The sequence below is a fragment of the Danio rerio genome, chromosome 14, assembly GCF_052040795.2.
Source record: "Danio rerio strain M-AB ecotype USA chromosome 14, GRCz13ab, whole genome shotgun sequence".
NCBI lineage: Eukaryota > Metazoa > Chordata > Actinopteri > Cypriniformes > Danionidae > Danio > Danio rerio.
In genome coordinates, this window is record NC_141034.1 from 1,714,560 (window position 1) to 1,737,515 (window position 22,956).

The 22,956-nt window shown below is 33.3% G+C and overlaps 2 protein-coding genes across 15 annotated transcripts in view; one reads left to right on the forward strand and one right to left on the reverse strand.

The window, feature by feature from the left end:
• Nucleotides 1–18,039, forward strand: part of tbc1d9b (TBC1 domain family member 9b) — an 89,339-nt gene extending 71,300 nt beyond the window's left edge. The window contains exons 24-25 of the transcript XR_015507029.1: nt 16,639–16,863; nt 17,247–18,039. The gene's annotated coding sequence lies outside the window, so the exon portion shown is untranslated. The remainder of the gene's footprint in view (nt 1–16,638; nt 16,864–17,246) is intronic.
• The window catches only part of pmt (phosphoethanolamine methyltransferase), a 55,554-nt gene continuing 33,064 nt past the window's right edge, over nt 467–22,956 (reverse strand). For 12 of the 14 annotated variants that reach the window (XM_087280872.1, XM_087280867.1, XM_087280869.1 and 9 more), the window contains 11 exon segments: nt 20,516–20,693; nt 19,086–19,241; nt 16,686–16,822; nt 10,082–10,239; nt 9,342–9,536; nt 7,926–8,015; nt 7,625–7,714; nt 5,831–5,953; nt 3,336–3,467; nt 2,701–2,817; nt 467–731 (listed from right to left, as the gene is read on the reverse strand). In XM_087280872.1, the coding sequence (XP_087136998.1) occupies nt 621–731; nt 2,701–2,817; nt 3,336–3,467; nt 5,831–5,953; nt 7,625–7,714; nt 7,926–8,015; nt 9,342–9,536; nt 10,082–10,239; nt 16,686–16,822; nt 19,086–19,241; nt 20,516–20,676 (1,470 nt within the window). In that variant the 5' untranslated portion in view covers nt 20,677–20,693 and the 3' untranslated portion in view covers nt 467–620. 14 annotated transcript variants of the gene reach the window in all.

The window sequence follows — 22,956 nt, forward strand, 5'->3', positions numbered from 1 at the left end:
TTTCTCTGATGACAGTAAATAATATTAGACTAGATATTCTTCAAGACACTTCTATACAGCTTAAAGTGACATTTAAAGACTTAACTAGGGTAATTAGGGTAACTAGGCAGGTTAGGGTAATTAGGCAAGTTATTGTATAACGATGGTTTGTTCTGTAGACTATCGAGAAAAACATAACTTAAAGGAGCTAATAATTGTCCTTAAAATGGTGTTTAAAAAATCAAAAACTGCTTTTATTCTAGCCGAAATAAAACAAATGAGTTTCTCAAGAAGAACAAATATTGGCCAATATTGGTTCCAGTATAAACAATAATAAAGGTAAATTTTGTGAGTTAAATTTGTGACACTTTTTAACCCAACAGTTGTGTTTGTCCATATTTGACCCAACATTGAGTTACAAACAACTCATTATGAAAGCACCTCATACACCTCGACCCAAAAGCACAAAAACAACAGCAGACGAGAGTAAATAAAGTGGCATTTAATTAAACCATGCTGCATAATAACAGTATGTTGTTCTCTGGAATACTATCGCAACACTGCTGTACAATTCACAGAATCTGACAGAACAGTGAGTTTAATAAGGGATCTGCATTTGATCAGGATTTTCTCTCGTTTGTTTATTGTTTGGTGGCGTAGAAAAGCCCCCAGCGCTGATCTCCAGTCTCGCAGCGTTGCAGTTTCTCAGTCCATCCGCTCACAATGGCATCAAAATCCTCCTTGGAGAACTCCTGTGTAAGGAGACAACAGCTTATTCACGCTACCATTAATACAAATATGCCCTACTGCTCACTAAGGGAAGTTTGATGAACAGATTTTGAAAGGATCACATGCTATGATTGCGTACTCAATTACTAACCCACCAATCAGATGCATTCAAATGCATTTAAATATTCCACCTTCCTTACTTTTGTCATCCTAGTTTTTTCGACAACCCCCTCTTGCACAACGACTCCTTCCATTCCTTTCTAATCCAATAGCAGGGGAGTTCTTGAGAGCTCAGACTCTTGAACTCTTGAAGTTCAGCTTATTAACCCTTGTGTTTTCAAATTGACTCCCCTTTCATTATGTTGGAGGCTGTTTTTGCCCCATTGACTTCCATTATAAGCACATTTATTGACTGCAAAGTTTTTTTTTGGTGTTTTTCCCTGTTAATATAGACCATTTTGAGGGATGTAAACAAAACAACGGTCCCATTGTATTTTCTGTTTTACATTTTTAATATTTATAGCTTCCGAGAATGCAAAAACAGATGCATAATAATGAATAATGTCATGACCGCTGTTTTAACATTAAGTTATGATTGAATTGCCTCTTGATACAGTTATGAAATAGTTTGATAACATGCAGGACATGTTCATGGACCAATGACATGACAACATTGAAATGGGCTATAGTAATATTAATAATTATTAATTATATAATAATAATAATAATAATAATAATAATAATAATAATAGGCGAGGCAGTGGCGCTTTAGGTAGTGCTGTCGCCTCACAGCAAGAAGGTCGCTGGATCGCTGGTTCGAACCTCGGCTCAGTTGGTGTTTCTGTGTGGAGTTTGCATGTTCTCCCTGTCTTCGCGTGGGTTTCCTCCGGGTGCTCCGGTTTCCCCCACAGTCCAAACACATGCGGTACAGGTGAATTGGGTAGGCTAAATTGTCTGTAGTGTATGAGTGTGTGTGTGGATGTTTCCCAGAGATGGGTTGCGGCTGGAAGGGCATCCGCTGTGTAAAAACTTGCTGTATAAGTTGGCGGTTCATTCCACTGTGGCGACCACGGATTAATAAAGGGACTAAGCCGACAAGAAAATGAATAAATGAAATAATAATAATAATATGAGCTAGGGGCAGCACAGTGGCGCAGTGGGTAGTACGATCGCCTCACAGCAAGAAGGTTGCTGGTTCGAGCCTTAGCTGATTCAGTTGGCATTTCTGTGTGGAGTTTGCATGTTCTCTCCGTGTTAGCATGGGTTTCCTCCTGGTGCTTTGGTCCAAAGACACATGGCATAAGCAAATAGGGAAGGCAAAACTGTCCGTAGTGTGCATGTGTGAATGAGATGTCTCCCAGTACTGGGTTGCAGCTGGAAGAGCATCCGCGGTGTAAAACACATGCTGGAATAGTTGGTGGTTCATTCCGCCGTGGTGACCTCAAATTAATAAAGGGATTAAGCCTTAAAGAAAATGTATGAATGCTAAATAATATGAGCTGCATGGTGGCTTAGCACTGTGGCCTCACAGCAAGAAGGTTGCTGTTTTGAGTCCCGGCTAGGCCAGTTGGTTTTTCCATGAGGAGTTTGCATGTTCTCCCTGTGTTGGCGTGGGTTTCCCCCACAGTCCAAACACATGCGCTTTAGGGGAATTTATGAAGTAAATTGGCCATAGTGTATGAGTGTGTGTGTGAATGGGTGTGTATTGGTGTTTCCCAATATTGGATTGCGAGTAGAAGGGCCTCTCCTGCATAAAAAAAATATGCTGGAATAGTTGGTGGTTCATTCCGCTGTGGCATCCCCTGATAAATAAGGCACTAAGCCGAAGGAAAATGAATGTATGCATATTATATATTAATAATAATAATGTATAAGTCACACATTTTTAATGGCTCTAACAGGGAAAAAGCGGAAATAAATACTGTATTTCCTCCAGCAGTGTGTATGCAAATATAATGCAGGTGTTGCACGAGTGTGTGTGTGTGTGTTTACCTGTATAAACTCGTCCTTCATCTCTTCGGCTCTCTGCAGTTCAGACTTTATGACCTGGATAAACTGCTCGGTTCTGTCCTCTGCTCGGACATTACTGAATCCCACCTCTCTCAGGAACTGAACACACACACACACACACTTATATCATCAAGGTCATGCTGCACAAACACTCTTTCTGTTCTTCTGCCAGCTTTTTTTGGCACGTACAGTGCAACAGTGACCGATATCATCAGTGTTGCATAACAGATGAGCACTAAATCTCAATAAAAACAAGCTTTTTAGGCTTTTATGAGGCTAATAGGGCGACACGGTGGCTCAGTGGTTAGCGCTCACAGTAAGAAGGTTGCTGGTTCGAGTCCCAAGTGGGCCAATTGGCATTTCTGTGTGGAGTTGGCGTGGGTTTTCCCCCCAGTCCAAACACATGCACTATAGGGGAATTGATTAACTAAATTGGCCGTAGTGTATTAGTGTGTGTGTGATTGAGTGTGTGTTTCTCAGTACTGGGTTGCAGCTGGAAGGGCATCCGCTGCATAAAATACATGCAGAAATAGTTGGCGGTTCATTCCGCTGTGGCGGCCTCTGAAATAGAAACTAAGCCGAAGGAAAGTGAATGAATGAGGCTGTAATGTTTTCACCTGTCCATATCTCTGCGGTGTGTAGAGGATGTATCCCCGCTGCTTCACATAATCCTGAAACGCTGGAGACCAGGGCTTTTCTCCACAGCAGTAATCACTGATCAGCAGCTTCCCACCCGGCTTCATCCATGACTAAAACACACAGCAAATCACATTTAGGCTGTTCTGGCTCGAAATCAGACTTTAATATTTTTCAAACTGTGAATATAAGCAGCTTTTAATGGTAAAAATGAATTAATTCTATATTTTTTTATAATCAGACTTGATGAAAACAGAAACACTTTGATTGACATTCTCCCTTTGTACGTGTCATCAGAGAGGGAAAAGCTCCGCCCACTAGTTCCCATCTCTCCCTCATTAGCATAACCAGCCCTGAGTGAGAAGCAGCCGTCCACTATTAATATTTTGAATCTGCTGTGTAGCTCCGCCCTCTTCTGAAAACAGTACAAGCTCATTAGTATTTAAAGCGACAGTCACCAAAACGCCACAATTAGGATCAAAGCCAAAAAGGCTCAGTTTCAGAGTTAGAAGACATCATTTATGGAGTGTTTTGAGCTGAAACTTCACTACACACTCTAGAGCAGTACTGAAGTAAATATACCAAACTATAGAAACCCCCTAGCAACCAGCCACAATACCATAGTGACCACCCACAACAACCCTAAAGTGGTAATGCTGAAAGCAAAGTTTACCAAACTACTGAGAAGAGCTTCAGAAATGCTTAGCAACACCTTAGAGTAACAACACCCTAGCAACCAGTTAAAACATTATATACAATATACATTAAAGATGCCATAGGTTATTTTCTAATTTATTAAAAAACGTTACTTTAAATCGTATTAACTAATGCAATATAACATTTAAAATGGCAACTTATTGCAATAAAAGCCCAAGCAATCTCATTTATAACAGTGGAGTTTAATGCTGAATACACTAGTCAAGCAGAATCTGCCTTTGCCTTGATTTGTCCTCTATCTGTCGGGTGACAGTATGTCCATTTAGACTAAATCTGATTAATTTACACCTTGGCTGAGTCAGTTGGCGTTTCTGTGTGGAGTTTGCATGTTCTCCCCGCGTTTGCGTGGGTTTCCTCTGGGTGCTCTAGTTCCTGTAAACCCTAGAGTCTCTGAAATACTCAGAGCAGCCCGTCTGGCACCAACAACCATGCCACTTTCAAAGTCTGTTAAATCCCCTTTCTTCCCCATTCTGATGCTCGCTTTGAACTGCATTGACCATGTCTTCATGCCTAAATGCACTGAGTTGCTGCGATATGATTGGCTGATTAGAAACTTGCATTCACAAGCAGTTGGACAGGTGTACCTAATAAAGTGGCCACAGAATGTATTTTTTTAATGTATTATTTGTGTGTTTCATGTGTAATTCGCAATTTAAAAGATTAAAAAAACATTACAATATTTCATTAATGAGAACTATATATTATATTATATTATATTAAATTAAATTAAATTAAATTATATTGTATTGTATTGTATTGTATTGTATTGTATTGTATTGTATTATATTATATTATATTATATTATATTATATTATATTATATTAAATTAAATTACATTAAATTGTATTGTATTGTATTGTATTATATTATATTATATTATATTATATTAAATTAAATTAAATTGTATTGTATTATATTATATTATATTATATTATATTATATTAAATTGTATTGTATTGTATTGTATTGTATTGTATTATATTATATTATATTATATTATATTAAATTGTATTAAATTAAATTAAATTAAATTAAATTAAATTAAATTAAATTGTATTGTATTGTATTGTATTGTATTATATTATATTATATTAAATTATATTATATTATATTATATTATATTATATTATATTATATTATATTATATTGTATTATATTGTATTAAATTATATTATATTATATTATATTAAATTAAATTAAATTAAGTTATATTATATTATATTATATTATATTATATTATATTATATTATATTATATTATATTATATTATATTATATTATATTATATTATATTATATTATATAGCTCAGATATAGTCATACCCATATGGTTTTCAGTTGAAAAAGACTGCATTATGTGGCATTCAAAGCCAAAAAAAAAAGTCTCCACTCTCACGACGATGCATCATGTGTCCAGTAGAGGGCAGATGATGCACGTAAAACTCGACCCTGTGCTTTTAGCTCTTAAGAATTATAAAGCTGAATCCACCTCAGCTTGATTTGCTTCCAGTGTCATTCACCTACGCATTTGGACTCTCTCCTTTAAATAAAACAAGGCTCAAAGGTTAACTGTTCAAACCACAAACACTGAACACACACACATATTCACCGGAACACACAAACACACATTTACACACAAGAAGACATGATAATTTCCTTATTTATGCACACAGACATCATGCACGCACACACATAAAGAAACGCTAATTAATACTACTCATTGCTTAACATGGACATGTGTTTACCTGTGTGGACACTCACATAAAAGTTAGTGAAGAGGTGAAGTTTGTCCCTGATGTGCAGAATGGTGTCTCTGCTGTAAACCACATCAAACGCCGCGTCAGGAAACCTTCGTTTTGTGGCATCAGACACCTCAAACTGCACCTGCAGAGGAAACACACACACACAGTCACGTTTCTAGCAGCTATTGGCTGTGCAGTTTGCAGTAAAGCCGTGCTCATTTCAACAACATGCACTCTCTATTATTGACAATACTGATTTAATTAAATATTAAAAGACGTTGTCATTTGTTTCCTTCAGTAGTGTTGTTGTTCTGACTGACAGTGTTTGTGTTTCTAGATAGTTTTCTGTTATGCATGCTGGTGCAGAGGCATTCTTAGTGCCTTGCTGAGTTGTGCTGTTGTTTGTGGTTGCTAGGGGTGGTTGGCAGGGTCTCTATGCATTGATAGATTGCAGTGTTTTGCTAAGCAGTTACTAGATTTGAATAGGTGGTTGCTGGGACAGTATGAGCGGTTGTTTTATAGTTACTAGGTCAGTAGCTGTGCAAGCTTGACTGCCACTCTAGACAAACGACAGTCGTGCCGGCCTCACTGTGTTCGTGCTGCCCTTTCCTTTCCTTGGGGGGTGGGTTCTCCATGCTGCCCCTTGCAGAACGCTGGCGTTCGTACCGGCATTTCATGAAAGACCTGGGGGGGTGGGGGTGGTTTATCACAAACTAAAGTGAAGAGCAGGATGCCCCTAGCAAGATGCCGCCCTGGGCGATCGCCCACCTGCCACTTCACAAGGTAGTGCAATATTATGTGGTTGCTAGAGTTTTCTGATATGCTCTCATAGGTGGTTGCTAGGGTGTTGTTATGCAGTTACTTAGCTGTAGTATGTATTTTGTTGTGCATTATTATGCGGTTGCCAAGGTTTTCTGATTGGCTATCCAGGTGTTGCCATGCTGTTATACATGGTTGCTAGGGTGTTGCTATGCAGTTACTTAGCTGTAGTATGTAAATTGCTATGTTGTGCATTATTATGTGGTTGCTAGGGTTTTCCGATTGGTGGTTAAGGTGTTGCTATGCTGTTATAGATGGTTGCTAGGGTGTTGCTATGCAGTTGATTAGCTGTAGTATGTAGTTTGTTGTGTTGTGCATTTTTATATGGTTGCTAGGGTTTTCTGGTTATCAAGGTGCTGCTATGATGTCAACAGTGGTTGTCAGGGTGTTGCTATGCAGCTACTTTACGTTAGCATGTAATTTGCTGTGCTGGGCAATATTATGTGGTTGCTAGGGTTTTCTGATTGGTTATCAAAGTGCTGCTATGCTGTTTAAGATGGTTGCTAGGGTGTTGTCATGCAGTTGCTTAGCTGTAGTATGCAGTTTGCTATGTTGTGCAATATTATGTGGTTGCTAGGGTTTTCTGATTGAATTCCAAGGTGTTGCTATGCTGTCAAGGGTGGTTGCTAGGGTGTTGCTATGCAGCTACTTAACATTAGTGTGTAATTTGCTGTGCTGTTGCTAGGGTTTTCTGATTGGTTATCAAAATGGTGATATGGTGTTTAAGATGGTTGCCAGGGTGTTGTTATGCAGTTACTTAGCTGTAGTATGATATATGGTTGCCAGGGGTTTTTGAGTGATTGCTAGGTTGTTGCTATGAACTTAGTTAATTGTGGGTGGTTGTCAGGGTGTTGCTAAGCAATTCTTAGTTGTTGTTAAGGTGTTGTTGGTTGTTGTCAATAGTTTGTTGCCTTTGCTCAGTGGTTGTGTAGGATGTTTTGGTTGATCTTTTAGGTTTTGCATGTGTTTATTGATTTTAAAAACCGTAACTTACTAATGGGAGTTTTTCCTTAACGGCTCTCTCCATGGCGATCTCCACCATGTTTGAAGACAGGTCCATTCCCAAAACCTCCACTCCAAAGGTCTGTCGTCAGTAAGAAAACATTTGACACAAGTCAGAAAACAGCTGTAAATCATCTTGTGAAAGGGGTGCAGCATGCTAACATATGTTAAAATATAGCTAAATAAAAATGAATGTTTTATAACAAGTATACTTGCTTGTTCAAAAACAACAATCCAACTTAAACACGTTCTGTGGCCACACATAAAATCATCTCTGTCAACCTTTGGCTCACCTTGGCCATGTAGAAATCTCCACCTCCAATCCCGCAGCCCACGTCCAGCACTTTCTGTCCAGCGCTCAAGTTCAGCATATCAACAAACTCCTGATAGGTTAGACATTAATACATCAAAGAAAACAAACCATTAATTATTCACTAAATTGAAGAGATAACTCTGTGCAGTAGATTTCCACTGCTGCTCCATGAGCCCAAAAATGAGGAATCACAGAAATATTTACTTGTTAATTAACATTAGAGCGAACAGTTTGTTGCAAACACTTCAATCTGGTAGTTTTTAATATTATTTTAGTAATCATTATATAGTAATTGTTATTATTTAGTAATTATTATATTATTTAGTCATTATTTAGCTAAATATAATATTCGTTGTTATTGATTTTTTTATTTTGTAACCAAACATTTAAAAAAATGTTGACAACTAACTCAATATGAACACCCTTTTAATTGAACATGTCACATTATCAAAAAATAATAAAATAAAATAAAAAATAACAACATTGAGTCAAATATACCCAGTAACCCAATTAGCTGTTGGGTTAAAAAGTGACCCAATGTTGGGTTAAAATAACCCAGCATTTTTAGAGTGCAATAATTGTATAATAATAATAATAATAATAATAATAATAATAATAATAATAAAAAGATAATAATATATTAATGATGATATTAATAATAAAAACAACACTGATAATAATAACAATGATAATGAGGATATTAATAATATTAAAAATAACAATATTAATAATAAAAATAACATTAATGATAATAATAGTAGTAATAATAATATTAATAATGATAATATTCAAAACATCAATGATAATAATCATATTAATAAAAATAGTAATGATATTAATATTATTATTAATAAAAATAATATTAATGATAATACTGCTATTAATATTAATATTAATAATAATAAATAAACAAATAAGTTATAATAACAATAATGATAATAATTATAATAATAATAATAACAGTAATAATAATAGTAATAATAATTATATTTTTAATATTGATAATAGTAATATTAATGATAATAATAATAACAACAACAACAATACTAATAAAATATAATAATAATAATAATAATAATAATAATAATAATAATTGTATTATTATTATTATTATTGTTGTTATTATTATTTTATTATTATTCAATTAAGAATAAACTATAACAATTTTATATAATTTTTATATTATTTATATTTTTATATTATGTATAGTTATATATAGGTTTTTATATTTATGTTTATATATATATGTTTTCAACTTTTATGTTTTATATTTATATTTAAGGTTTATATTTATATTTTGGTTTTATTTTAAACCTCACATGACTCTTTAGTGACATAACTAAATATTTAGATATGATCAGATATATTTAGAGTCTGCCGTATTGATCGCTCAGACCTTGGTGGTTTGGAGTCCGCCTGTACTGACGAATCCACAGCCGAACATCTTCTCGTATCGCAGGATTCCCCGTCTGGTGTACTGCTGATTATCCAGAAACTGCTGGAACGTGGAGAATCCGGCCTGATGCTGCTCCGACACATCACGTCGAGCTTTCTGAAGCAGCCAGCACAACTGGTTCTGGTTCTTCTTCATCTGAGAAAAACAATTTTATTCATTTTGCATTTTTACTTTCAGTTCTATATATTTTTTAATGATATTTAACTTTCTTCAACAGTATCATTCATTTATTCATTCATTCATTCATTCATTCATTCATTCATTCATTCATTTATTCATTCATTCATTCGTTCGTTCATTCATTCATTCATTCATTCATTCATTCATTCATTCATTCATTTTTGTACATGTCATCAGAGGGGAGAAGCCCCACCCACTAGTGACCATCTCTCCCTCATTGGCACAGGACATTAATCTCGTTTTGAATCTGCCATTATGCTGACACACAGGCGTTTGTAGCCCCGCCCTCTTTTGAAAAGAGCACAATCTCATTTGAATTTAAAGCAACAGTCAGCAAATTTGGTTACAATATGGAACAATAATTATGTGTGGGGTATTTAGAGCTGAAACTGTTTATTATTATTATTTTACTATGTTGCAAAGCAGTATTTAATGCAATGAATAACATGTTATTGATATTAAAACTTAAAACTAAAAGCATCAAAAAACATGTTGTTTACCTTCACGTATGTCTGAACGGTTTTATTGAGCACAATTTCAAAGCCGTAGTGTCTCTTTTCTGTGGCGTCTGATTGGTCGAGCAGCACTGATGTCATCAGGTGATTGTATTCGGCTGGACTCCTGTAGTGCGTGGGATTAAAATCCCGCTTGCAGTCTCCTGTGAATGTCAGAAACACACGCATTAAACCTGCAGAAATATTGCGCCAAAAATCAAACTATTATAGACATGTAAAGTCAAAATTATTCGTCCTGCTGGCAAGTTTTCATTCCAAATTATGTTTTACAGAGAAAGGGATTTTTCACAGATGAATAAACGGATGTATTGGAGTCATTTTAAAATGATTCATTTAGGAACAAAGCAAATGGCTAATGTTATTAACAAGTATATTTAACATTATTAACGAGTATACTTTATGATTTGAGTTATGAATTACAGAATAGCAATAGTTACATTTTTTTTTAATAGTGTAAATTCACTATTGTTGATCCTGGATCATCATCTTCATTTAAATACAGTGTAAATTCACTATTGTTGATCCTGGATCATCTTCATTTAAATACAGAGTAAATTCACTATTGTTGATCCTGGACCATCATCATCATTTAAATACAGTGTAAATTCACTATTGTTGATCCTGGATCATCTTCATTTAAATACAGTGTAAATTCACTATTGTTGATGGTGGATCATCATCTTCATTTAAATACAGTGTAAATTCACTAATGTTGATCCTGGATCATCTTCATTTAAATACAGTGTAAATTCACTATTGTTGATCCTGGATCATCATCATCATTTAAATACAGTGTAAATTCACTATTGTTGATCCTGGATCATCTTCATTTAAATACAGTGTAAATTCACTATTGTTGATCCTGGATCATCTTCATTTAAATACAGTGTAAATTCACTATTGTTGATCCTGGATCATCTTCATTTAAATACAGTGTAAATTCACTATTGTTGATCCTGGATCATCATCTTCATTTAAATACAGTGTAAATTCACTATTGTTGATCCTGGATCATCTTCATTTAAATACAGTGTAAATTCACTATTGTTGATCCTGGATCATCATCATCATTTAAATACAGTGTAAATTCACTATTGTTGATCCTGGATCATCATCATTTAAATACAGAGTAAATTCACTATTGTTGATCCTGGATCATCATCATCATTTAAATACAGTGTAAATTCACTATTGTTGATCCTGGATCATCATCATCATTTAAATACAGTGTAAATTCACTATTGTTGATCCTGGATCATCATCATTTAAATACAGTGTAAATTCACTATTGTTGATCCTGGATCATCATCATCATTTAAATACAGTGTAAATTCACTATTGTTGATCCTGGATCATCATCATCATTTAAATACAGTGTAAATTCACTATTGTTGATCCTGGATCATCATCTTCATTTAAATACAGTGTAAATTCACTATTGTTGATCCTGGATCATCATCATTTAAATACAGTGTAAATTCACTATTGTTGATCCTGGATCATCATCATTTAAATACAGTGTAAATTCACTATTGTTGATCCTGGATCATCATCATCATTTAAATACAGTGTAAATTCACTATTGTTGATCCTGGATCATCATCATCATTTAAATACAGTGTAAATTCACTATTGTTGATCCTGGATCATCATCTTCATTTAAATACAGTGTAAATTCACTATTGTTGATCCTGGATCATCATCATCATTTAAATACAGTGTAAATTCACTATTGTTGATCCTGGATCATCATCATTTAAATACAGTGTAAATTCACTATTGTTGATCCTGGATCATCATCATCATTTAAATACAGTGTAAATTCACTATTGTTGATCCTGGATCATCATCATCATTTAAATACAGTGTAAATTCACTATTGTTGATCCTGGATCATCATCATTTAAATACAGTGTAAATTCACTATTGTTGATCCTGGATCATCATCATCATTTAAATACAGTGTAAATTCACTATTGTTGATCCTGGATCATCATCATCATTTAAATACAGTGTAAATTCACTATTGTTGATCCTGGATCATCATCATTTAAATACAGTGTAAATTCACTATTGTTAATCCTGGATCATCATCATTTAAATACAGTGTAAATTCACTATTGTTGATCCTGGATCATCATCATCATTTAAATACAGTGTAAATTCACTATTGTTGATCCTGGATCATCATCATCATTTAAATACAGTGTAAATTCACTATTGTTGATCCTGGATCATCATCATTTAAATACAGTGTAAATTCACTATTGTTGATCCTGGATCATCTTCATTTAAATACAGTGTAAATTCACTATTGTTGATCCTGGATCATCTTCATTTAAATACAGTGTAAATTCACTATTGTTGATCCTGGATCATCATCATTTAAATACAGTGTAAATTCACTATTGTTGATCCTGGATCATCATCATCATTTAAATACAGTGTAAATTCACTATTGTTGATCCTGGATCATCATCATCATTTAAATACAGTGTAAATTCACTATTGTTGATCCTGGATCATCTTCATTTAAATACAGTGTAAATTCACTATTGTTGATCCTGGATCATCATCATTTAAATACAGTGTAAATTCACTATTGTTGATCCTGGATCATCATCATCATTTAAATACAGTGTAAATTCACTATTGTTGATCCTGGATCATCTTCATTTAAATACAGTGTAAATTCACTATTGTTGATCCTGGATCATCTTCATTTAAATACAGTGTAAATTCACTATTGTTGATCCTGGATCATCTTCATTTAAATACAGTGTAAATTCACTATTGTTGATCCTGGATCATCATCATCATTTAAATACAGTGTAAATTCACTATTGTTGATCCTGGATCATCTTCATTTAAATACAGTGTAAATTCACTATTGTTGATCCTGGATCATCATCATCATTTAAATACAGTGTAAATTCACTATTGTTGATCCTGGATCATCATCTTCATTTAAATACAGTGTAAATTCACTATTGTTGATCCTGGATCATCATCATCATTTAAATACAGTGTAAATTCACTATTGTTGATCCTGGATCATCATCATCATTTAAATACAGTGTAAATTCACTATTGTTGATCCTGGATCATCTTCATTTAAATACAGTGTAAATTCACTATTGTTGATCCTGGATCATCATCTTCATTTAAATACAATGTAAATTCACTATTGTTGATCCTGGATCATCATCATTTAAATACAGTGTAAATTCACTATTGTTGATCCTGGATCATCATCATCATTTAAATACAGTGTAAATTCACTATTGTTGATCCTGGATCATCATCATCATTTAAATACAGTGTAAATTCACTATTGTTGATCCTGGATCATCATCATTTAAATACAGTGTAAATTCACTATTGTTGATCCTGGATCATCATCATCATTTAAATACAGTGTAAATTCACTAATGTTGATCCTGGATCATCATCATTTAAATACAGTGTAAATTCACTATTGATCCTGGATCATCATCATTTAAATACAGTGTAAATTCACTATTGTTGATCCTGGATCATCATCATTTAAATACAGTGTAAATTCACTATTGTTGATCCTGGATCATCATCATTTAAATACAGTGTAAATTCACTATTGTTGATCCTGGATCATCATCATCATTTAAATACAGTGTAAATTCACTATTGTTGATCCTGGATCATCGTCATCATTTAAATACAGTGTAAATTCACTATTGTTGATCCTGGATCATCGTCATCATTTAAATACAGTGTAAATTCACTATTGTTGATCCTGGATCATCATCATTTAAATACAGTGTAAATTCACTATTGTTGATCCTGGATCATCATCATTTAAATACAGTGTAAATTCACTATTGTTGATCCTGGATCATCATCATTTAAATACAGTGTAAATTCACTATTGTTGATCCTGGATCATCATCATTTAAATACAGTGTAAATTCTCTATTGTTGATCCTGGATCATCTTCATTTAAATACAGTGTAAATTCACTATTGTTGATCCTGGATCATCATCATCATTTAAATACAGTGTAAATTCACTATTGTTGATCCTGGATCATCTTCATTTAAATACAGTGTAAATTCACTATTGTTGATCCTGGATCATCATCATTTAAATACAGTGTAAATTCACTATTGTTGATCCTGGATCATCATCATCATTTAAATACAGTGTAAATTCACTATTGTTGATCCTGGATCATCATCATTTAAATACAGTGTAAATTCACTATTGTTGATCCTGGATCATCATCATTTAAATACAGTGTAAATTCACTATTGTTGATCCTGGATCATCATCATTTAAATACAGTGTAAATTCACTATTGTTGATCCTGGATCATCATCATCATTTAAATACAGTGTAAATTCACTATTGTTGATCCTGGATCATCATCATCATTTAAATACAGTGTAAATTCACTATTGTTGATCCTGGATCATCATCATCATTTAAATACAGTGTAAATTCACTATTGTTGATCCTGGATCATCGTCATCATTTAAATACAGTGTAAATTCACTATTGTTGATCCTGGATCATCATCATCATTTAAATACAGTGTAAATTCACTATTGTTGATCCTGGATCATCTTCATTTAAATACAGTGTAAATTCACTATTGTTGATCCTGGATCATCATCATCATTTAAATACAGTGTAAATTCACTATTGTTGATCCTGGATCATCTTCATTTAAATACAGAGTAAATTCACTATTGTTGATCCTGGACCATCATCTTCATTTAAATACAGTGTAAATTCACTATTGTTGATCCTGGATCATCATCTTCATTTAAATACAGTGTAAATTCACTATTGTTGATCCTGGATCATCATCATCATTTAAATACAGTGTAAATTCACTATTGTTGATCCTGGATCATCATCTTCATTTAAATACAGTGTAAATTCACTATTGTTGATCCTGGATCATCTTCATTTAAATACAGTGTAAATTCACTATTGTTGATCCTGGATCATCATCTTCATTTAAATACAGTGTAAATTCACTAATGTTGATCCTGGATCATCTTCATTTAAATACAGTGTAAATTCACTATTGTTGATCCTGGATCATCATCATCATTTAAATACAGTGTAAATTCACTATTGTTGATCCTGGATCATCATCATTTAAATACAGTGTAAATTCACTATTGTTGATCCTGGATCATCTTCATTTAAATACAGTGTAAATTCACTATTGTTGATCCTGGATCATCTTCATTTAAATACAGTGTAAATTCACTATTGTTGATCCTGGATCATCATCTTCATTTAAATACAGTGTAAATTCACTATTGTTGATCCTGGATCATCATCATTTAAATACAGTGTAAATTCACTATTGTTGATCCTGGATCATCATCATTTAAATACAGAGTAAATTCACTATTGTTGATCCTGGATCATCATCATCATTTAAATACAGTGTAAATTCACTATTGTTGATCCTGGATCATCATCATCATTTAAATACAGTGTAAATTCACTATTGTTGATCCTGGATCATCATCATTTAAATACAGTGTAAATTCACTATTGTTAATCCTGGATCATCATCATTTAAATACAGTGTAAATTCACTATTGTTGATCCTGGATCATCATCATTTAAATACAGTGTAAATTCACTATTGTTGATCCTGGATCATCATCATTTAAATACAGTGTAAATTCACTATTGTTGATCCTGGATCATCTTCATTTAAATACAGTGTAAATTCACTATTGTTGATCCTTATTTTGTTACTAAATATCGTTTATATACATATATTATAAATAATACGTAATGATTAATAATTTCATTAATGATGAATATAAATAATAACAAAACATTCATTCAATTTCTTGTCTGCTTAGTCCCTTTTATTAATTTGGGTACATGAATTGAATAAGCTAAATTGTCTCTGTAGTGTATGGGTGTTTCCCACTATATATATTTATATATATATATATATGTATATATATATATATATATATATATATATATATATATATATATATATATATATATATATATATATATATATATATATATATATATATATATATATATATATATATATTTAGTGGGAAATATAAATAAAAATATAAATAAATATATAATAAAACTATATTATTATAACTTACTATACAATTTTATATAGGCAGCGTATCAGGATCCCAAAATGCATTTCCAAATTGTAAATAAACAGAAAACAGCCATAAATCACAAACTACAGGAAACTTTTAAACAGTCTAAAATTAATAACAAATAACACAGAAATAATGGGAATAAAACAGAACAGTACAACTAATTAAGAATAATTAATAACTTGTTGACAAGTCATGTCCTGCCCAGTATGTTTTTTACAGCAATAACCAATTTCAGCTCATAATTATAATTCATAAACGTTTAAAATTTCATATAAAACTTATTTAACTCATGTTTATTTAACTCATATTCATAGGTTCTAGGAATACACAGTGTCATCCTAACCACTTGTTTCCTCAGAATTTCTGTCTTATTATTTTGTCACCTAACAGAATATAATGAAGTGTCAGATTGCAGGAGGGTTTTTTCTCTCTCTGACCTGATTGGTGGAAACATGACTCTCTGAAGAACAGGAATCCACCTGGGCGGAGCCACCTGAGGAACTTCTCAGCCAATAACTGCAGTTCCTGGTCACTCAGATACATCAACAGCCAATTAGAGAAGACCAGGTCAAAACTGAAACAGGAAGACATCAGAGCACATGAAACTGACATGCAGTAAGTAGGTATGCACAGCTGAAGTAATAACTCTAATAACTTATTTATTTTTTATCCTTGCCATGATGACAGCACAAAGAGACTAAGCCAACAGGAAAATGAATGAATGAATGATGACAGCACATAATATTTCACTACTAGATATATTTTCAAGACACTAGTATTCAGCTTAAAGTGACATTTAAAGGCTTAACTAGGGTAATTAGGGTAATTAGGCAAGTCATTGTATAACAGTGGTTTGTTCTGGAGACAATCCAAAACTAATATTGATTAAGGGGGCTGATAATATTGACCTTAAAATGGCTTTAAAACAATTAAAAACGGCTTTATTCTAGTCGAAATAAAACAAATAAGACTCTGTATTTTATTTTTTGTTTCTACAGTTTGCATGTATGTATGTAAATAAGTAAGTATCTATGTAAGTATGCATGTATGTATGTATGTTTGTATGTATGTATGTAAGTATATAGGTATCTATGTAAGTATGCATGTATGTACATATGTAAGTATGCATATATGTATGTAAGTATGCATGTATGTATGCATGTATGTAAGTATATAAGTAAGTATCTATGTAAGTATATATGTATGTATGTATGTATGTATGTATGTATGTATGTATGTATGTATGTAAGTATGCATGTATGTACGTATGTATGTAAGTATATAAGTATATAAGTATCTATGTAAGTATGCATATATGTATGTATGTATGTATGTATGTATGTATGTATGTAAGTATGCATGTATGTACGTATGTATGTAAGTATATAAGTATATAAGTATCTATGTAAGTATGCATATATGTATGTATGTATGTATGTATGTATGTATGTATGTATATATGTATGTATGTATGTAAGTATATAAGTATCTATGTAAGTATGCATGTATTCAAGTATATAAGTATCTATATGAGTATGCATGTATGTATGTATGCATGTATGTAAATATATAAGTATCTATGTGAGTATGCATGTATGTAAGTATATAAATATCTATGTAAGTATGTATATATGAATGTAGTACTGTATTAGATAAGCTCTGAGCTGATTTATGTTTATGTATGTTCTGACAGTTATAAATAAAATATACGTACAACTCATCTACACATATAATGTTTACTGCCAATAGAACACAATACTGATCACATCCAAAATAAAAGTTTGTTTTGACATAAGATGTATGTATGTATGTGTGTGTGTGTGTGTGTGTGTGTGTGTGTTATATTTATTATGTATACGCATATATATATATACACACATACAAAAAAAAAAAAAAAAAAAGAAATAAGACTTCCTCCTAAACAAAAGACAAGTATAATGGGAAATACTAAAAACATTGATTCGTAAATTCGGCTTACTCTCTATTTCAGAGGTCACCACAGTGGAATGAACCGCCAACTATTCCAGCATATGTTTTACACAGCTGATGCCCTTCCAGCTGCAACCCAGTACTGGGAAACACCCATACACACTCATTTACACACACACACTCATACACTACAGCCAATTTAGTTTATCCTGTTCCCCTATAGCATATGTGCGTAGACCCCATGCCAACTCGGGGAGAACATGCAAACTCCACACAGAAATGCCAACTGACCCAGCCGAGGCTCGAACCAGCAACCTTCTTGCGGTAGGGCCAGAGTGCTAACCACTGAGCCACCCTGTCAGCCTACTAAAACATTTCTTGGGAAATATTTCAGGAAGGCTAATCATTATTCTTTAAAGGTTCCGTAAAGAGCTTTGAAATGTGCATTTGTTATTTGATGTTTGACATAATCTCAAGTGAAACACAAAGAGAGGGCAGGGCATAGAATAGCCCCTCCCCTTATCAAAAATCAGCCAATAGCTAGTTGTTTATCACAGCTCTGCCAGTGAGAGTGGTTGAGCTTAAGCACATTGAATGAAAAGCAAATGAGAAGAAGGGGGCGGGGCATGTCAGACACTAGAGAGCATTTGATTGGACAGAAGATTTGATGAGAGTATGAGGTGACGTCATTAAAACCGTTAATCCATTTAGTCAGAGGTGAGAAACTGCAAGCTTAACGTGTTTATTTTCATTTCTTACTTTCTAAACGCGAATTTTGTCAGTGTTTTGGAGCACACTAGCTTATAGATATCCTTAAAACATATAAAATGTATTATTTTAATTTAACAGGACCTTTAATTAAACATAACGTTAATACGGCAGAGTGTTTGTCTGGTGTGTTCTCTCACCTGTGTTCAGGGAAGTCCAGCTTTGTGACGTCGGCCTGAATGAACTCAACGCTGCCCAGATGACCATTGTCCTGCCGGTTCTTTTCCACAAATTTCTCCATGAAGTCCACGGCGGTCACGTGACGAGCTCGGCCAATCAGGTGCTTCGTATACCGCCTGAACACACAGAGAGATCAACACAATAGAGCAAATACAGCAGGCTGAGCAACTCAGCAGATCATCAGACGTCACTCCATTCAATAATACTCTCAAAATCATTTACTTATCAGTCATTTATTACAGTAACACTCTCTAAAACTCTTAAAGGGACAGTTCACCCAAATCCTAAAATTCTGTCATCATTTACTCTCCCTTTACTTGTTGAGTTTCTTTCTTCTGTTGAACACAAATGAGATATTCTGAAGTAACCATTGATCTTTATAGTGTTTGTTTTTCCTACTATGGAAGTCAATGGTTACAGGTTTTCAACTTTCAATATAACTTCTTTAAAGTTTTGAACCACCTGATGGTGACTGAAAGTGAGGCTTGAGGTAATTTTTGGGCGAACCGTCCCTTTACAGAGGATCTATTATGCTTAATTTTACAAGATAAGTCAAATATAGGGTGAGGCAGTGGCGCAGTAGGTAGGGCTGTCGCCTCACAGCAAGAAGGTCACTGGGTCGCAGGTTCGAACCTCGGGTCAGTTGGCGTTTCTGTGTGGAGTTTGCATGTTCTCCCTGCCTTCGCGTCGTATAGCTAAATTAGCTAAATTGTCCGTAGTGAGTGAATGTGTGTGTGGATGTTTCCCAGAGATGGGTTGTGGCTAGAAGGGCATCCGCTGTGTAAAAAACTTGCTGGATAAGTTGCCGGTTCATTCCGCTGTGGCGACCTCGGATTAATAAAGGGACTAAGGCGAGAAGAAAATGAAGTAAAATATATTTATATATATATATATGTGTGTGTAAAATGTTTTCTAACTCTCTGAAATGGACCCTTTTAGGCTTTGATCTTGGGTTTTGGTGAATGTGGCTTTAAATTCAAATGAGACTGTGCTCTTTTAAAAAGAGGGCGGAGCTACAAATGCTTATGTGTCAGCATAGTGGCAGATTCAAAACAAGACATTTGAGCTTCATCTTAACCTCCACATCTATAATCCTCTTAGTCTATGCTGACATTATCTTCAGCAGCTCAAACACTCTAAGGCGGCTGCTTCTCACTCAGGGCTGCTGTTTATGCTAATGAGGGAGAGATGGGCACTAGTGGGTGGGGCTTTCCCCCCTCTGATGAAACGTACAAAGGGAGAATGTCAATCAAAGTGTTTCTGCAGACTGATTTGATCAAGTCTGATTAGAACAAATACAATTAATACATGTTCACCATTAGAAGCCTTATAAACTCATTATTAAATTGATTTGATATGCATCTGATCATCATGGTATCGTGCGACTGACCCAATGCCGGCTCCAAGCTCCAGCACACAAGACTCGGACAGCGCAGGCAGCAGATCCAGGATCTCGGGCAGCTCGTGTTGTGTGAGCTCCTGAGCGTGAGAGTCCAGCATCATCTCCTCCACCGTCGCCTGCTTCGAGTGCTCCTTCCAGAACTCCGTCATGGTGCTGCGCTCCGTCTCTATCACACACACACACATGCGCACACACTCGTTATACAGTTGAAGTCAGAATTATTAGCCCTCCTATATATTTAATTCCTCAATTTATTTTTTTTTTCAACACATTTCTAAACATAATAGTTTTAATAGCTGATTTCTTTTCTCTTTGTCATGATGACTAAATAATTTTAGACTAGATGTTCTTCAAGACACTAGTATTCAGCTTAAAGTGACATTTAAATGCTTCACTAGGGTAATTAGGGTAAAGTTAGGGTAATTAGGCAAGTCATTGTATAACAGTGGTCTGTTCTGGAGACTATCCAAAACTAATATTGCTGAAGGGGACTGCACTTAAGGTTTTTTAGAGCAGGGACAAGACAACTAGTTGCAATCGAAGGGAAGATGAATGTGGTCAAGTACAGATATATCCTGGATGAAAACATTCCTCAAGGGGGCTCAGGACCTCAGACAGGGCCAAAGGTTTACCTTTCAACAAGACAATGACCATAAGCGCACAGCTAAAATAATGAAGGAGAGGATTTACAACAACTCTGTGACTGTTGGCCCAGCCAAAGCCCTGACTTAAACCCAATTGAGCATCTCTGGAGTGACCTAAAAATGGCTGCCCAACAATGTTTACCATCCAACCTGACAGAACTGGAGAGGATCTGCAAGGAGGAATGGCAGAAGATCCCTAATCCATGTGTGAAAAACTTGTATCTTTCCCAAAAAGACTAAATCTAAAGGGTGCTTCTGCTAAACACTGAGAAAAGGGTCTGAATACTTATGACCATGTGATATTTAAGTTTTTCTTTTGTAATAAATCTGCAAACATTACATATTAGGCAACATATATAATTAAGTAATTTGCATTTAAAAAACTTACAAAAACGTGATAGCTTCATGGCAGTGGGTGGGGCTTAAGACTCTTTTGCTGTGCTCTGATTGGTTGAATTGTCTGCGCAGCATCATGGGTATTGTAGTTTTTTTCTAAATAATTCTGCTATTATTATTTTGTTTTATATGTACTGAATTAATTTGAAGAGATTTATTAAAAGTGTTTGCAATTGATTCAGGGCTCATAACTGGTCTATCTTGAATGGATTATGATGAGTTATTGTTAATGCATTATATGGAGAAAATTAATGTTTTTTTTTTCTTTTGGAACCAAACTGCTGTGCCTTACATGATTCAGCAAAAATTACATAATAAGGAAAATTAGGTAAAAACTTTACAGACAGGTTCATGTTCCTAATGAGGAACTGTTATCTAGGTAAAAAAAGAAAAATCTTTGGTTAACCAGTATTTCTGACTCACAAGCAATTATCAGTGAGTGTGTTTGTGTCAGAAATACTGGGGAAGCTGTAGTCTACAATTATAGGTAAACCTCAAAAATGATGCTGCTCAAAACATTAATTTACAGTTGTGGTCTGAGAGAATAAGGTGAGAAATGTCTGAAAATAGAGGTGAGGTCATGTTAACATCATCAGCTTATATTTGTGTAAAAACCTGGAAAATGTCCAATGTGCATTTGAAATAAAAAAAATAATAATAAAATAAAATAAAATAAAATATTAAATAAAATAAAATAATAATAACAAAAAATTTTAAAAAAAAAATAATAAAATAAAAATAATAAAAATAAAAATAAATAAATAAATAAATAATTAAATAAAATAAAAACATAAAATAAAAACCCAAAATAAAATAAGATAAAATAAATCTAAAATAAAATAAAAACAAAAATAAAATAAAATAAAGTAAAAAACAAAACAAAATAAAAAATAAAAAATAAATAAAAAAAATAAATAGAATAAAATAAAATATTTTTTTTCTGAAAAAAATGTCCTGTTTAACCAAATTCTCAATATTTCAGTATTTTAAATTTCAGTTTTATAAATTACAGTAGATAAATACAAATAAATGAATAAATGTACAGTTTATGGAGTAATAAACTGTTGTTTGTGGCAAAACTAACTGTGTAATAATATTTAAATTAAACATTCTTTACATACTTAAAAAGTTATTTATATATTGGCTACAATAAATAAATAAATAAATAAATAAATAAATAAATAAATAAATAAATAAATAAATAAATAAATAAATAAATAAATAAATAAAAACAAATAAATATTCTTTGTATAATATTAGATGAATAAAACACTCTTTACATATTTAAAATATAGAAGATTTTAAAATATATTTAATGTTTGTGGAAGACTTAATAATGGCTACAATAAATAAATGAATAAATATTATTTGTATAATATTAGATAAATT